General features: G+C 37.5%; 1 protein-coding gene across 6 annotated transcripts in view; it reads right to left on the bottom strand.

Annotated features, from left to right (window-relative positions):
* The window catches only part of ROBO1 (roundabout guidance receptor 1), a 618,408-nt gene that overhangs the window by 347,871 nt on the left and 251,766 nt on the right, over positions 1-18,771 (bottom strand). For 5 of the 6 annotated variants that reach the window (XM_069870168.1, XM_069870199.1, XM_069870188.1 and 2 more), the window contains exon 2: positions 12,080-12,163. The exons of the other annotated variant lie outside the window; for it this stretch is intronic. In XM_069870168.1, the coding sequence (XP_069726269.1) occupies positions 12,080-12,163 (84 nt within the window). The remainder of the gene's footprint in view (positions 1-12,079; positions 12,164-18,771) is intronic. 6 annotated transcript variants of the gene reach the window in all.

Raw genomic sequence — 18,771 nt, 5'->3', positions numbered from 1 at the left:
AAGAGAGGAAAGGGCTACTACTAGATGTCCGATAAAAACATCAGAGTAAGTTTTCATTTCCCAAAAGAAGGTAATATTTTCTACTTCTCAGAAAAACTATTTAAATGAGGTTTCATTAACCTCAGTGGTTGGTGCTCAAGGTGTGCTGCTAGGTTTGCTAACATTTTGATTAAATCCCCAGAGGTCTCTGACCTAGTTCTTCTGTGCTGACCGACTAAAATACATTCTGATGCATACTGTTGTTAAGGTAGTCTCAGAACCAGTATAATTAGTGAGCCTTGAGCTATTTAGAGCTTGAAAGGGCAAGAAACAATACATATGGAATCTCACATGCTTAGTGTCTCTTCAGATGGAATCAGCAATCATCAGTGTAACCCTGGGAACCTATAATATATCTTGTAAGACTACTTTACTATTTAATTCTCTTGCACATTTGTTTAAAAAAAATATTGCAGTTTATCAATAAAAGAAATTGTGAAGACAAGAATGGGAGCAGAGTTGGATGTTATTAATAATTGTGCAAAGGAAGGACATGAAAAGTTGTAACTGTCAGTACTTTTCACATGTAGTTTTTATTTAACTCTGTTGGGAACAGAAGGTGCTTGCATATTATTAAAATATTTGAGTTTTGGTAGGTTTTCTGTATACCATAAGGAAAAAGTAATCCCTGATGAAACAAAAAGAATGAATGTCTGGGCTTTGTTTTGAGCAGTGTGCGCTGAACCTTATAAATCATCTAGGTCAAGCTGTGACTTGCCCATCAGTCTGATTTATAGAATCATAGAATGTTTGGGGTTGGAAGAGACATTAAAGATCATCTAGTTCATGGCCTCTTCTCCTCTCTGTTCTATCTTCTGCCACCAGAGCTGCTTCTGAATCTGGGAAAAGATATGCAGAAGGGAAAAGATATGAATGAGGGATATGGGCTGGGCGAGGGGACCTTGGAGGAAGTCTAGAAGATGATGTTGTACAGCTCAACAGCAGGAAAAGTAACTCTGCAAAGTAACTCTGTGGCATGCCACTCCTCATCTATTCCCTTACATCAGACAGAGAGTCTTGACTGAAAAAAATAGTACAGGTCCAGGTCTTACACACTTATCTGCAATATTTCTGAGGTTTCACTCCCAAATAGAGAACTTCTTAGTTTAGAGCCTCTGGTGTGGTGATGCATGCCTGTTAGTGGGTGCTTGAGGAGGAGAAGGAAACAAACCCAGTGCTTCACCAGCTTATCAGTGCTTCCCACACCTTCTGCTCTCTGTTCATGGGGGCACATAGAGAAGACCTTTTCTATGATTACAGTAGTATACATGGTAAGGGGTCACATAAGAATATGAAAGTTTATGCCTCAGGACGAAAGCTAAGGATAGGCAATAATCTAGCCTATTGGTTAAGATTTTTTTTTAACCAAGAAATCTGCAGTTACTGTTAAAGAAACACATATCAATACCTGTAAATCATAAGACTCTATACAACCTGTGTCATGTCAAGACTCTCAGTATCTTATTACTTTCTACTTGAACTTCTACTTGAATACAGAAAACTACAGGAAACACTGAAACTGATCCAGTTCTACTTACTTTCACCCCCAGACCCTTGTTTTCCTTCTATCCATGCTATTTTCTTCCCCACCTACTGGTAGTGGTACTAAGAAGCCAAGCTTACTGATTAAGCAGGAAATACTGACTAAATCATTTATAAAGAATGCTCTCACATGGGAAAAGGCAGGCCAATCACTTAAGCTTTTGTAACTGTCTACTGTTGTTCCGTCACAGTAGAAGAGGAAAGTGGACAGCAGGTAATTGCAGTGTTTCACCCACTGACCTTCTATGTAACACTTACCTAAAAATATTTCGCTTATATGGAATATTCCACTATGTTCCAAATTTGGAATTTGTTGTAATCGTGTGGTTTCAGAAGAACCCAGAATGAATTTTTATTCCATTAATCTCATCTAGTAAAAGGATAAACAAAACCCACTGATACTGCAATACTGAAAAGTAAATGAAGAATAGGCTTTTATCTATTTCTTTTTAAAAATTCTTGCAAGAAAAAGACTTCAAATTTGAATTTAACCATAGTGATAAGTGGCGCTCTTAGAATCCACTTATTCTATTATTTGAATGCTCTGACATAGTCCTGAAAGTATGTTCTTTATCTGTACTCAAAAACACAAGCAAGTAAGCAAGCAAAAAAACATAGTTAAGAAATGCTTTGTATCTTGCAGGACTGGAATCTTTGCTGTCTTGGTAGGACAAAAGAAGAAAACTATATTTCAAGAAGACTTAGTATCTTATATTGTTCTAGTTGGACTCATGCCTTTAACTCAGTTTTTAATATTTTTTTCAATATTCCCATGAATAGTTTTATTGGATCCATTGCTGGCTAAAGTAAATGGACTGCAGCTGGAGGGGCATTGGATTAGTCTTACCATGAACAGATGTGTTATGGCTAGAGGGAAATTAATATAGGCAGGAAAAGATTGCCGTGAACCGCAATTTCTCACTATATTCAGTTCAAGCTGTGTCCTGATGGATGTACAACACTTTCTAACACTGTACTACCCTGCCAGCACCACTGCAGACCTATCATGGGGATGCTGTTTTAGGAATGCTAACTCAGTCATTTCAAACTGCATCACTGTGATACACTTGTCTGCCTAAATACATCCTGCTTTGATCAGGCTGCCAAATTAAATGTGTCATGATGCTTTTTCTTTACCTGAGTTCAGCTTCTGGAAAGCAGATTTTAAGAGCGTATGCAGCTACAGAAAGACCTTAACCCTAATACGAGGACATTTTCCAACCAAAGAAGTAGAAAACTCATAAAGATGCCATCTGGGTATTACAAAAGTATTAATTATTCAGATTTTAAAACTAGCTGCATCCACTCTACAGGAAACATTTATGGACCTATTAAGAAAGAGATCTCACCAAGTTTATTCTTTCTAGGTATTATATTTACAGTTACATAAGTTTGAAAAAAAATCACTTACCCTATCTATTCTGTTCTCCTCTGGGTCCCTGCTCTCTTCGTAATATTTGTAGCTGTCTTGGTTTGTATTGATATTCAGCATGGTGTCAAGGACAGAAACACAGCAAGCCTGATGCACTTCGGAGTATACATGTGAATAAATTTGTAATTAACTTATACTGAATTCATATATAAATTAATTAGTTTATAAAGAACTTAAACAATAGAAAGATATTCTAACACATTTGGATACTAAAAGTACATTCCTGTCAATAACAATATGGCCCTACAATTCTAGGTTGCGCTCCTGGAAAAAAGAGCAGACAACTCCTAATCTCAGTGGTGGTTTTCATCTTGTTCTGGAAAGATAAAGCCTCTGCACTCTGGAGTTTAAAGGTAGACAAATAATCTTGCTCTTCCTCACATCTTATAGTCTTCCAAGGGACATTTTTGGCGAATAAAATAGCATCACACAGGTTAAGATCAAGAAAACGGTTTTGTTTTTGTTGTTGTTGTTGTTGTTAAAGTTCTTACATTACAGAATAACACACTGGTTGAGGTTGGTAGGGACATCTGGAGGTCATCTTGTCCAGTCTCCCTGTTCAAGTAGGGCTATCTATAGCCAGTTGCCCAACACCGTGTCCAGGTGCCTTTTTAATATCTCCAAGAATGGCAACTCCACAACCTCTCTGGGCTCTGTCATTCTCACAATGAAAAAGTGTTTCCTGATGTTAAGACGGAACGTCCTGTGTTTCAGTTTGTGCCCGTCACCTCTTGTCCTGTCGCTGGGAACCACTGAAAAGAGCCTGGCCTCATCCTCTTTGCACTCTCCCTTTAGATATTTATATACATTGATGAGATCCCTGACTGTTAATACAAACTTTAGAGAACACCTTGCTCAATATTGACTATTCTTAATAAGCTAAAAAAATGGCTTGCTATGCTGATGTGCTGAAGTGAAGCCTAGATTATGACTGCATAGCTGTTAGCAATGTGTTGCAAGTAATCTTGCTTATTAATTAAAGTGCATGCCTCATTTACATAAATAAACATTTCCTCTGAAAGTTTTTAACTTCATTATAAACCCTTCCCTTTGGGATGATCATGCTGTTTACCTGGCTTGCATGCCCTTACAAGATCTTGAATTTTTAAAAATTTCCATCGGGGCTGTCTGAAATCACAGCATTGTGATTACGAATAATTTTTGATTTTTTTCCATTCTTGCAAAGCCCACAAAAAGTGGGAAGGAAAAAAGAAATCACATGTTGAGGGTGATATGACATTACGCTGTGTGGTGCAGTTAATGTGTTGGAGGGAATGGATGCCATCCAGAGGGACCTTGACAGGCTTGAGATGCAGGCCTAAGCAAACCTCATGAAGGTCCTGCACCTGGGTCAGGGCAATCCAAAGCATGTGTACAGGCTGAGGAGAGAATAAATTGAAGTAGTAGAGGTAGCTCTGAAGAGAAACACTTGGGGTGCTTGTGGATGAGAAGCTCAATATGAACTGGCAACATGCACTTGCAACCCAGAAAGCAAACTGTATCCTCAGCTGCATCAGAATTGTGACCAGCAGGTTAAGGGAGGTGATTCTCCCCCTCTATTCTGCTCTTGTGAGCACCTTCCATTAGAAGCTCCCTGATCTTTATGGTCTCTTCCAACCCAAATTATTCTATGATTCTATATCAGCTCTATTTTTAATTTTTTTTAGGGGGGTTATTTAATTTCTCATTGTATGCTGATTATTTTGACTATGTTACAGCTGTAATATCGTTAAATAATTCTCAATAAGCCCAGAATTACTTATGCATATAAATATTGGATTAAAGTCCAGTTGTCCCATGGGTGATATTGCATGCTCAATAACTGAAAATCCTTTTGACAACCATTTGTGTGCATATTGTACAACAACATTCACACTATTCCCACAGATTCCTACTGTATCTTTCCAAATAAGCTTTCTTTCTATTTTGTCCATTTGATAATAGTCTGGAAGGCATAATTAAATAGCTACAATTTTGGAGGAAAAAATAACCTCCAGGCCACTTTTAGCCTCCTGTGATGTCCTTACTGTTCATTAAAAATAGTCTGTATGCTCTATGTAATACCTGAACAATGCACAGTAGTTTTTTTCATAGAAATAAGCATCTTCCTCCCCCACCAGATCTTATGCTAAATTTGCCATTTAGGGTTTCATAAAAAATCCAGAACGCTAACTTTGTAATCACTTGATCAGTAAGTTTATGATCCTTTCACCTTCCTTTTCCGTTCTTTTGTTCTTCCTGTTAAAGTTTACCATTTCTATTGATGTGAAGACAGTAGTATTATTTTTTAAGCAAAAAATTAAACAAAACCAATCTACATATGAAATTATGAAATGCTTCATTAGACATCAGAATGCAAGTAAACAATCTTGCTGAAAAAGAAGCAAATGATGGTTTACTATCCAAAAGTTTAAATCTACTGAAAAGCAATTTGGTTGCCCTTTGGACAATAATTACTCCTAACAGAAAGAGCAAAATCATATATTTGGCTTTGCACTAGTCCATAAACAGGACAGAAAAAAATATTTTGCTAAAGATTAGATGGAAACAAATACAGAAAATAGTTTTTCAGTGCTTTTTATGGGGGTAAGTTATGAATGTTTGAGTAGGCTGGTTAATCTATCTTTTGGATATTCAAAAATGAACCATGGAATTAGTGAAAAATAAAAGAAAACAGGAGACTAAGGCAACTAAATTTTACTACCTCACAAGAACCAGCAGATGGGAATAAAAAGAAGAGTAAGAAGAGGCAGAAAATCTAGTCATAAAGCTAGTTCAGATTTGAAGAGATCATTTCAAAACATTCATAGACTGAAAAAAAAAATAGAGTTCTGCCAATATTTAGGAGTGCAAAATAATTTAGGATTTTATGCAATAAAGGAAGCAGCAGTGAGTTTTAGTGGTAATTTTTCATTGCCTTTTAGGAAGCATCTCTATAAATAATATACTGTGCGGTAAATTTTAAATTGTACCATAGAAAAATGTGTCCTTTCTAATACAAGGGTCACTGAAAATCAGTACAGTTCCTTCTAAAAAGCTCTGCAGTGTTTTAATGCTTGTAGGTGATGTTTCAACTTGTTACACTTTATGGATAACTAATGTACAAGCACTGAAATAAATGTCTAGTAGTACTCGTGGAAGGATCTGATAAAAATAACTCTGGGTCTTCTGATAGATGTTGATTTTTATTTTCTTATTCAGTGTCTATGTATGAAGCTGTGATACTGGGAGAAGAGTTGCAGTTGCAAACACTTCTAAAAGGCCTGACCGGTTTTGATGGGAAATCTTAATTTGATATATTCCTTGGGATTTTTTGTCTCCCATGTATTGGGTTCAGCACTGTCTCCCACAATATTGCTGTATCCAAGGAGGGACATTATGGTCTGGATCAGTGAGCCACCAGATGAGTAAAAACTTGATGATTCATTATCTCAGAAGGTAATGGTTATTGAGCTGCAGCCTACCTGGAGGACAGCAATAAGAACAATGACAGTCAGGTCTGTTCTGGGAGCTGGCCTGCTTAAGATCACTATCAGTGACCTGGAGGAGATGAGAGAGGACACACTTCCCAGACTGCAGGCAAAATTGAACTAGGGGAACCAGTCCACACACCCAACAACAGGGCTGCCACCTGGAGGGAGCCAGTCTGGCTGGAGGAACAGCCCAACAAGAACCCAATGAACTTCTAAAAAGTACAAACGCTAAGTCCTGCTGTGGGAAGGAAGGAAAAATCCCCTGCTTCCATAGTGGCTGGGGACTGCCAGGCTCGGATGCAGCTCTGCTGGGAAGACCGTGGGGCTCTGTGCTGGCAGCAAGCAGATCATGAACTAGCAGCCTGCTCTGGCAGCAGAGACAGCCAGCATCATCCTGGGCTGCACAAGATTAACAAGTGGTAGATCAAGGGAAGCAATTATCTCCCTCTACTCAGCACTCATTTGCAGAACTGCATCCAATTTGGGGCTTCCCAGTGCAAGAAAGACACTGATAATCTGGGACAAATTCAACAGAAGTTCACCATGATGGTCTGAGCTGAAGCACTTGCATAGGAAGCTGAGGGATAGGGGCTTGTTCACCCTAGGGAAGAAACAATCCCCCAGTGTTTATTTCCAACCTGAATTATCATGTAAATCCGTGATCCTATATAGGAATTACCATGCAAAATGACCAACAATGCTAATGTCTGAATTATAAGAAATTATCTTTCAATATTTTTCTTTTCCTATAACACTCAAACCCCAGCATTATTTTGAACACAGAAGAGTGTCATCTATACAGTGCATTTCACTGCTATGCATCAATGAGTCCACGTACATTACTAACTTCCTACTTCTTTAATTGGCTAAAAAAAAAAGACTGACTGATATAACACACCCTGATGAGGATCATGAGTGATCTCCTCTTACCTTTCTCATCCTGTGATAACTCATACTCTTTTGACCTACTGACAGAAATTTGCACTTCTGAACATCTACACAAATTGCTTTGCATATTTAATTCACTGAATTGGCAGCAGTGTCTGAGAGCAATTTGCTCCGTCTTTACTCTTGCTAGGATGTCCTCAGCAGAAAACCTCTCATCAGCTCCAGTGGTTCCTGGCTGTGGCAGTCCAAATGTAAATAAGAAAGTATAATACACTGAGATTGCTTTTTGTTTGGATTTTACTTGTCTCATAATTAAAGAGGAACACACAAACTCAGAATAAAAATGCTCATCCTGGGGAACCAAATCTAGCACATGTAGCCTATCACAAATTTAAATCTTTGGAAAGGACATTTCAAACTCCTTTCTGAAAACTGCTCTAGAATCTGTTGCTGTAAAACATCTTAAATTTCTATTCTAAATTAACTAGGGCCAATTTTATCGCTTATTCTTTTCTCAAGTAGGCAGTAATGTTTGAGTAAAAGCTTAGAACCACCCATTGTATGAGCATGTGTTGAGCAGTGTTTGAGATAGGCAATTTACCAATAACTGGATTTCTTCATGTTATACAGTCAACACCCTCTGTAACTAAAATACCTGTTTCCATGTGTTCTCTATGAACATAAGACTGGCAACAGATGCCAATCACATCCCCCTCTCATTATGATCTCTGCTAAAATAAGCTTTATATTCCCTGATTATTTTTTAATAGCCTTTTCCTACACCTTCGCTAGATCAAATTCATTTTCTTAAGGTATGGTTGTTTAGAGCAATCTGTAGTATCTCAGCTACATGGGGACATATATGACTACTAATGTCATTATTTGATTAATTCTTCCCACAAGGTTTTGCTGTCTTTTTTTTTTTTACTTTTTCTTTTTTTTTTGTGGAGGTTGGGTAGTTGTCAGTTTAAATTGGTCTGATGGCTACCAGAAAACTCCCTAACTGGTTGAGAAACATGAGACTTTGTCATTGCTTCCTATTTTAATCAAAGCTCTGCCCTGAAGTGTAACACAATAACTGGAGAAGAATATATTCTATAAAGTTTTTCACAAAAACTTGCAGATCAAGATTTATGTGAGAGTATCTGTGCTCTAATATTGCTACTATATGTTTTAATTAAGTTATTATTGCCTGAACACCACTGTCATTGAAAAGCAGTTCTATTGATTTGTGTCATATTTACATCTATATTTTAATCCATATTAAAAATATCCTCCATATCTGTATCAGAAGAACGCTTGCAAAGAGAAGCACAGAACTGAAAGGACCTTTCCAGCAGTTAGGTTAACATGGGGAATAGAGAGATAACTGATAGACAAGAACAGGAGATTTTCTTGTATCATGAGGCACTGTGTTGTTTCTCCCAGTGACTCAAGAGCATGCTTTTTTAGTTGACAAGTTGTAAAAAAGAGAAAGATTATGAAAAAGGTCAGAACTGCTAGCTTTGCACATAATCCTAATATGTAAACGTCAAGCAGAAGTCTACTATACACCTCTTGGAAATCTTTATGTCATTTATGGCCCTTCCATAATCTCCTGAGTTCTTCTAGTATCTTATTTGGATGTTTTTTTTCTATCTCTCCTCTGATACACAGTGTAAACTTTCCTAGATCCTTTCCCTTGTTTCCCTTCCTTTTTCTATTTTTCCCTGGACTTATCTCCAGGACTTTAATTAATAATGGGTACCTTAAGGATTCCTTTTCACTCTAAAGTAATATCCAAACAATAGTCTTTGATGTCTTCACAGCCTAAACTCGATAAAGAACTGAAGTCCTACTTGAACCTTCCATCCACATGCCTTCCTTCGATCATCAGAAGAGATTTCATTATGTTCTCTGTTGCACACTCCTATCACTTACATTTTCTTTCAGTACCAACATAAAATGATGGAAAGGTGGCTTGATTGTGATCATCTATCATTACCTACATCACTATGTCACCTAAAGTTCACTTAAAGTCTGTAGAAAGAGAAACAGGTATAGCTGTAGAGCATTTCAGAAAACAACTTTGGATGTCTTCTGTAGGGCAAATTAAATGCAACATAAATATCAAAATCATATGCTTTTATCCTATCGAATGTCACTGTGATCTGGTCTGTTCTTTTGCACATAGTTAAAACAGTAATTTAGATTTTTTACTATTACACAATGTAACTGTGCAATTATTTTCCAATCTGGCTTTGACAGAACAGAATTGGTCTTTTGTGAAGATGTAGACAGGGTAATCTTCCTGGCTCATTTATTTCAACTCACAGAGTTACACTTAAAAGTTTTTGTTTTTTTAAATGCTATACCCCTTGCTTAATCAATCCACATATGTCAAGAATTTTAATATGCTACTTATGTGATCATATCAGGTTTTAAATGATTGAGTGTTTTTCATATTCTTAGCATTTCTCTCACATCAAATACGGAATAGAAAACCTTACTAAAAGCTTCTTCAGTCTAACATCAGCTGTCCCTTTGGTTTTTTTTTTTTATATTTGTTCAGCTTGCATTTGCTTCTGACTTGATTCTGACTTCTGTGTTTGCTTGGAGAATGACTGTTCAGATATGGGCTCCAGTTAAGATCTGGAGTCTCTGGGGAACTACTAGACCAGGGTTTGATTTTGTCAATGATCCCAAACAAACCCATTAGTCTCCGAGAGGCAGGTTAAACAGCTGCAATACCTGGCAGAGATCGTGTCCTTGGAAGTGGTACTCAGATGTATGTGCACACCTTCATACAGGTGAAGGATCCACATGGATGGACGGATGCTGAATGGTCTTGTGGTCTGCTTGGGAAGTGGTCCCATGTCTTAAATGGATATGATCTTAAACACTGCCTTGTATGCCTTAAATACTACCCTGCAAGGTGGGACAAAGTCTCTGCTGGGGAGTGGCACCCTCTGCCTGCCATCACCTCCCTGCCATGAGAGGTTCTGTGTCAAGCTTCCAGTCCCTCTCTGAAACACACCAGTGGGAAAAGGAGATGGATGGTGCATGCAGGGCCCCTCACCCACTTCAGAGAGCAGATGTGAGGCTGGCAGGCATGAGGAGCTGCCTGCTGGGCACCTGCCCCAGCCCAGGGAAGTATAAGGGGGCTGCTGGGGAGCAGATTGCACCTCTCTGTGTAAAACCAAGTAACTTACTAATAATAGGGTCTGACCTGTGCTCCCAAATAAATTAGTCTGTACTTAAACACAGGACCCAGCAATCCTTGTTCCCACCCCTGTTTTCTGAAAACAAATATCTAATGTACAGTAAGTTAAAAGAAGCATACTTCAAGTTATACTTAATTTTCATTTTCTCACTGTGATGACCCCCTAAGAATCAAGAAGCACAGATGTACCAATTTGGGGGGGAGGGATAGGCATGTAGAAAAGAAATATTAGGAATATTCAGAAGGTAGAAAAGTCTACATAATACACATGCAGCAGGGTTCATGCTAGTTTTCTAAGGCAGCTTATATTTTCTTGACTGAGAGGAAATTTGTATTGCTTTTTTTTATCTTTTTGAGAAGAATTGTTTGAAACTGGAATAAAATTATGTGTCAAGATTTTAAACCACATGCAGGAATGACAGAGAAGAGTAAGTGATGAAAGCTTTAATCAGTGTAAGTGGTGTATAACAGACTTGAAGTTTTATGAATGGACAAGAAATTAGTCCCTCTCTCTTATTCCTGCCTTTCATCTCCTTGTACCCTATGAGACTCACTTAGTTATGAATATCTGATTCAGTCACTTTGTTAATCGCTTGACTATATGCAATTTTATATGGTATGAGTGGCAGCAACCCAGCAATAAAGTATTTAAAGAATATCTTCCAGGTAAATAAATGTCCAATTCATTCTCCCTCCTTCATTCCCTTCTTTCACTTTCCAAAATTTGCTGCCACCAGAAGAATCAATACTTACCTTCACAGCCTAGAAGTTATTTAGATCTAGAGTTTGCCACTGTACTGGACCAGCAGTGATTCATGAACACCCTAGACTCAGAGACTCTGCAGCCAAGCTCGGGCCCTTGTTGTGGTCAGTAGTATTACTCCTGGAGCTGGGTATCATTTCAGTGTGCAGAGGAGTTACAGGATTGTGTCTCTAATACATCACTGCTGTAACACACTGTATGGTGCTGTTTATCTGTGGCTTTTCTTATTTGGCCTAGAGACACATTTTTTCCAGTTTATGCAAAGCGGAGTTAATGAAACAGATTCTTCTCCAACCACATTTTAGTTTCTCTTGGATTTTTTTGCCCTGCTGCAATAAATTTGACTTTTTTTTTTACAACAGAAACAAAGCAAAAATTAACCCGAAATAAACACATAGAAAAATCCCTGCCTTTGGTCTTCAGAAATATTGCTCTCTGATGATACATTGCCTCATGGACCAATATGCGCATTTTGAAAGAAAATAATGGATGCATTGTTTCAACAATAAAAAAGGACTTGAAACATTTAAATAATTTAAATACATTGTAACACACACAAAAAACCAGTCATCTTGGTTAGTTAAAAAGCACAGTAACATTTCCCAACAGTACAGGGTGATGGTGAAAGACAGTCAGCTAGTAAAGATTATTAAAACATTATGTACAGGTGGTAATGGCAGATGGAAGTAGACAGCGTCAGAAGTAGGCAGTCAGGAATATTTTGGAAAGATGTACTTTACCTGTGTAGCCCAGTGAATTGTCACCATTATCAGAGGTGGGGAGTGGTGTCCCGCTGTCGTTTCCCCTCTCTAGGTCGTCGGAGTCTGTCGGAAACAACACCAGAGCTGCTGATGGGGTCACAGGAGTAACAGTACTTGCCATTTCGATCACAACACGTCCAGACACAATTAAATCCACACATAACAGCAAGAGCAACAGTGCCAGCACACAGCAGACTTCATTCTTCCCCTGCCTGCATGGTGGTACCCAGGAAAAGGTGACCAGGAGCATTGCCTAGCGTTCCCCAAAATGCTGCCCGCTGTCCCTCTCTGCCCACTCCAAATCTCGTTCTGTAGCCCGCCAGATGCAATGACCACCCTGCCTACCAGCCAGCACAGGCTGTGGTGAGCATATGGGGACGGGAAGCAGGGGAACTGAATGCTAGCATTGCTAATTTTCCACCTTATTGTTAATCAAAGCTATTGACTGTGATCACTCCCCATCATCGCTTCATCTCCTGGCAATTACAGACTCAGGGGACTTCACCTCTTTGTGGGGAGGAAGAGAGGGGGATGACTGTGTCTTGGCAATACGGGTAGGGGGCTGCTCTACCTCCACTGGAAGGTCAGGCAGGGGAAAGGGGTAGACCCCCTCTATGAAAAGGCAACAGTTTAGCAGTGTAAGAAGTAAGATGCATTTTCTGAGTTGAAAAATGCTTGTAAGAAAACATTCAATTTTAATGTCACACTAAAAAGACAGAAAGGGAAGGCAGCTGGTCAGCTAAGCATATAAATGAACACATGTTTTAAGACCCCGACATAAACTGCTGATAAAAACACCACAAAGCATCATGAAGATAACTCATAATAATGAACTAAATAATTCAAAGCAAAAAATAAAATAAAAATCCCAGTGGCTCTGAAAACAAACCAGCACAACCCAAAGGAATTTGTTGTTAGTATCACTAGATCTTTTTACTTCCATCTATGTAGCTTAATATAAAACTGTTTAATAAACTTGAATTGTGTTTTAAATTTACTTTTGAAAGTACAGTCTCCAGTAGACAATATCTAAAACTGAACACTCGTATTTTGTTAAAAATAATCCTACAAGAAGAAAAATCTCTTTGTAAGAATTTTATTACCACAACAATAGGCTACTTATTTCTTTTTCCTGTTGACAGGTGTCAGATAATTTATTAATTATTGTACAGACCCTCAATAGGAAAGGTATGTTTTGTTCTGTCTCGCACACAGACATTTTCTGGACTTCTATAATGACTGAAAATAACTGTTCCTTTTCAGTAAAATGCACATGTATTTACAAATCATTCTGAAGTTTCACAAAACACCTAAAGCAGCTATGCAGGAAATTAAACTGGAAAAAACATAAGTGGATTTTTTTTTTTGAAGGCTTAATTTTACTAGTTCAGTCAATCTAATTTTTAAAATGTGATGCCAAATATTAATATTCTCCATTTGTCTTTACAGAGACAGCATCCTTACAAATTGATATCTTTTTAATGAAAAACAAAAGAAAAACAAAAAGAAAACCAAAATCTTCAAGACCAATCCAGCTGCAAAAAAATATTTGTAACAAAAATAGTTAAAGGCTGGACAGCATGCCTTTTAACATTCTGTTGTGCAAATTAAGAAAATAAAAGACCAAATAACAAAACCCGACCAAATGCAAAGACGGTGTTTCATCTTGGCAGATGGAAAAAAGTGAAATATGGTCATTTATTGGTCCATTCATCTTTGCTGGCTCGCTAATGGCCAGTGTCACGTGCATCTTCAAAATCTGCTCTGAAAATGTCTGTAGAGTGACTGATTCAACATTCTGCTTCTCCAGATTGCTCACTTATTTGCATTCAAGGGTTGGTTGGGTCAGAGTTTTAAATTACAACAGTAAAAGACAGCAGGACAGGACTTCTTATTAAATTAAGAGGCAAAGGCTGTGCCTACTTTTTTTAGGGCAGATGTTTATAACTGGCTACAGAAAGCTTGGACTGAGATTTCAAGCAATGAACCTGCTGATCTTCATTTTGAAAGATTAATTGTCTTCTAGGAGATTTAACCACACACACCTCAAAATGACGAAAATGGAGGAAGATGCACTGAGTGCTGCTGGAGTGTTCTGTGCATCAGTGTAACGTCTGGCAGCATATGGAAAATATAACTGCATAATGAATTAATCTTTTATACTCAATACTCCCTCAAACACAGCTTTCCCAACAACTGGCCAACCCTTCTTGTAACATCTCACAAAACAACCAGCACTAATATCCTTCAGGAAGGCTCACTTACAAGTGTAAATAGGAGCAGTTCCATTTCAGAAATTCTGTGCATTTACTACAGCAGCCAATGGGACACAAGAGTGGCCGTTTTAAAAACTATGCTACAAATACTTGCAGTCATTTAGGCATGAAAATCTTGGCTTCAGTCCCCCCACAGACAGAAATGGAGGGATTAAACTCTCTTTAACATTAGTGATGTTTACACAATATCTGTTAGTGACAATGCATTTACTATTTACATTCCAAAAGCACATAGACATTATTCACTATCTCATTCTTTGGGAAATGTTACTTTTTGACATGGTCATAAAGTACATGATATTCAACTAATGCTAAATTATAGTCTCTGGTTGGAAATGACTTTCACTAATTACTATTGCTGGAAATCTGTTCTTGCTGCAGGTGAATTCTGTGCATTTCACTGAACAATAACTATGTGCTCAAGTCTTACATTTTGAGCACTGGCCCCCTACACTGGGCTGAATTTAATTTCAGCTCTGCCATACGATCCAGCTTCACTTTTGCTTGGGAGTCCCTGTTAAAACTTCACTTACGTGGTACATTTCACCGTTAGACTGCTGTGAAGGCATTCTGTTGAATGGGTGGCAAAGGGGCTGAATGTTGAGATATGATGTATGTCTTATGACTAACTTGTTGTAGGATCAGTCAACTTTCCACATGGCCTTGCTAAACATAATGAACCGTTTTACATCTTTACACTTTCTGAAGTAGTTATAGTGCCAAAACAAAACAAAAAAAAAAGCGAAGGGGATGAATTATATAACCTGGAACAATTCACCTGCTGTACGAAAAATTTACAGCTCAGTCTGAGTCAAATTGGAGGCTGAATTCGGTGTCTCATCCCTCAGAGCAATGCTATAATCATTCTATAACAAGTTTCACAGAACTGACAGAGCAAGATATCCCTCAAAACAATTCTCCAGTAAGGCTGAACATCTTGGCTGAATTTCTGCATTACATATGAGGGATTTAAAGCAAGGTCTCTGATATCTGAGCTCCTCAGAAAAGTCTATTTTCAGTGAAATAAAATTTACACTTCAAAAACCACCTAAGCAGTAATTGGTCGATTCACTAAGTACAAAAAAAAAAAAAGAAAAAATAATAACAAAAAACCCCAACCCCAATACAACAAAACAAAATCCAACATTTAATTCAACAGAAAATTTCTTTTAACTCTAAGTATGCAAAAATTCAGGAAGAAGATAAAGGAGATACTTCCTCCCACCCCACGCCCCTTTTACATATATATTCCCAAATGGGTTTATTTTGAAAGAGGAAGGTGAAAAGTGAAGTGTTGACTATCAAGGAGGAAAGAAGGAGCAAGCCACCGTTTGTCTGTTAATACTACACTTTTCTTTCACAGGAGCATTTGAGAGAGGCCTCCTTTGAGAGGGGAGAACACTCTCATCATAATGACAAATATCTCATTCCCTCTTTCCTCAGCCATTACCAGAGCTACCATTCACTTAGCCGGGTAAGTACCTTAAAGCACTTAAACAAAAAACCCTCTACAAATATCTATTTTGACTTGACGGAAGAGGGCTAAATTTACCAGCATTGAGAGGTCTAGATTTTTGGTGCAATGGGTTAAGGTTTAATGAGTGTGGTGCAAGCACAGACATCACCTTCAGAGCAGCAAGGGGATGTAACTTAATCATACAGGTGCAGAACAGCTTTTGGTGGTCCAATGGCAGTTGGATAGCATCAAAAATTTATGCAAATGTGGGGAACCTTTTCCAACAGAATTTTGACTGTAAATTGCTCAATTTAAGTGGATTGCAGCAGGAGCTACTAAACACCATTCATGCTTTAATTTACATATCTTTAACTCTTCATTGAAGTCAGAAAATCCAAATACTAAATATTTACTACTGTTATTCACTCTCTCATCTCTTCCACCACCTCATAGCTGCTTGCATTCAAGTACTTTGTGCAATCCTAACCTCAAAAATTATATTAAATATGCTTTTAACTATGTCTCTGTTACTCATAGAAACGTCACAGGTGATTTTTTTTTTCCCCACTAGTAACAGAAAGCAATGTCATCAGTTACTGCTTCTTTTGTACCAGGGAGATATGTCTGCATGACACATTTTATTGATGATACATGCTTGAATGTCCCCAAATGATTCTGTATTGATGCCCTGGCCCATCCTCCTGGAGCACATAGATTAAAATTGAAAAGACCTAAACAGACACAACTTCTTACTACTGTACAAATCTCATGCATCTAAGTTTCTACACAAGTCATAGTTTGTCTGAAATTAAAGCATCTACTGAAAAATAACTGACTACAAAACGAGTACCTGCCTTATTTAATTCCAAAATATGTAATTTTACTATTCATTGTTCTGCTTCTCTAAATTTCACTATCAGCAGCAGCTCGGGAGTGCAAAATTGGGAGGAAACAGCATGAACAGCATTTTGCAAATGAACATTAATAAAAGATTAGGGTGAAGCAAATGAATATAAACTACTATCAATATGAGAATTGTGTTCTACAAATTGGATCAATTCCCATTGATTCCTTTCTAGTGATCTAGAGGAATTCGGGAAGAGACATCAGAAAAAAACCCTCAAATCTGACTGCATCAAGCCACAACCTAAGATGAGGAAATAAATTAGTAGCCTGTTTTGTCATTATCTTGATTTATTAGAGGTTTTCATTAGAATTACAGTGGAAATATACTATAATATGTCTTAAGGGATATCTGATTTAATTCTATTTCTTATTTGACTATTCATAATGACAAAACCTGTAATGCTATCATAGTAAGTAAGGATAATACCTAAGGCAGAACTACTGTTAAATTAACGTAACATGAGAACTAACATTTGAAAAGGAAAGTATTCTCTAAAATTATATTTATATTTAGAGAAATGCAGACAAGCTTTCAAGAATGTAGAACTATTCTTCAGATCTAGAACAAAAAGGAAAAACTTCAAGCTATGTGCGGAATTTGGAATAATTAGGCCACATTTAGACTATCACAGCTTGGTAAACAGAGACCTCTATCAGAAGTCTGTGTGGCATCTGGCCAATTAATCTGGATAATATCCTTATTTATGTTCCATATTAGCTGAAATGAAATATTCCATTATTTTTCATAAGACTTAATAGAGCAACTTTCTAGCAACATTCGCATTCTGCCAGCTAACTTGTTTAAAATGGATAACTATAGGGAGTTATGACCATTTTCATCAGCTGCGAGTCTCCACAAGTAATTAAGAAATTCTTCATTAAAAGTTTAATCTGCTCAGCTGCTTCACCTTAAAAGTTAGGAAAGTTTTAAGCTAAAAGGAAAAGGTAAAAATTTGTTCGCACATAATGACTTTAATCTGAGGATCTAGCACAAGCAATTTACAAATTAATTGATAAGTATGTCCTAGCAACTCCATATGTGGTTCTAAAAACAAAATGTACACATGGACAGGTATAGAAAAGTTATAGAGTACACACAAGAGAATTTTTTGATGAGAACAGAATAATTCTTATACCACGAATTTTTATTAGAAACAAATATTTCTAAACCAAGGAAAAATATAGTTTTTTGATTATACTTTCTTTTTTTTTTTTTTTTATTTCTCTACAAAGAATAGTGCACATGACTTAAATCCTGACAAAACCTCAGTAGTGGATGCTATTTAAACACCTTTCCTTCTCTTCGTTTTCATTATTCATTCAATAAAGGCCTTTAACTCAGTAAAAAGTAAATGAAAACTTCTAGTTATGCAAAAGCAGCAAACAACCTCTTTGCATCTTTATGCTGCTGGTAAACAACCTCTTTCCACCTCATTTATTTATTTATTTATTTTGGAAGTAAATAGTATTCATAGGTGTTAGCAACGTCGACACAGATCCAGCAAATATATTTCACAGAGTAGCATAACTATGATTTGTTTGGTTTGTTGTTTGACTGAAGACTTAAATTCTCAAAACTTGGTATTTAGCAGAGAGCACACAGATATGCACTGTAATATGCTCCTAAATCTGTCCATTGTCCTCTCTCCACTTTCCTTCACACCTTGACTTCTCCTAGCTCTTCCTTGCACCTCTTGGGCCGTCCTCTTTAGCTCTCTCCTTTTCTGTATCTGCTCCCGTTTCTTTCTCTGCCAGATAAACCCAAAGGTAACAGCCATTCAGGCTAATTAAGTGGTTCTGGAAGTGAGTTATCAGGTGGTGGCCGCAGCTGATTTAGTTGCAGAGGTGATAAGAAACCCATTGCTAGCCTGTATAAAGCACTATGGTTTATTAGGACAAGGAGCCATTTGCTAAGGTGGGACAAACAGATTTATAAGAGAATTTTCTTCTCTAAGGCAACAAGCAAACTTTCTCCAGAAAATACAGAAATAAATGACTTATTCTGAAGTGCTCACCAGTAATCCTATGTTCAA

This window comes from Phaenicophaeus curvirostris, chromosome 1 (genome assembly GCF_032191515.1).
Source record: "Phaenicophaeus curvirostris isolate KB17595 chromosome 1, BPBGC_Pcur_1.0, whole genome shotgun sequence".
In the NCBI taxonomy this organism is placed as follows: domain Eukaryota; kingdom Metazoa; phylum Chordata; class Aves; order Cuculiformes; family Cuculidae; genus Phaenicophaeus; species Phaenicophaeus curvirostris.
This window is presented reverse-complemented; position numbering and strand designations above follow the sequence as displayed.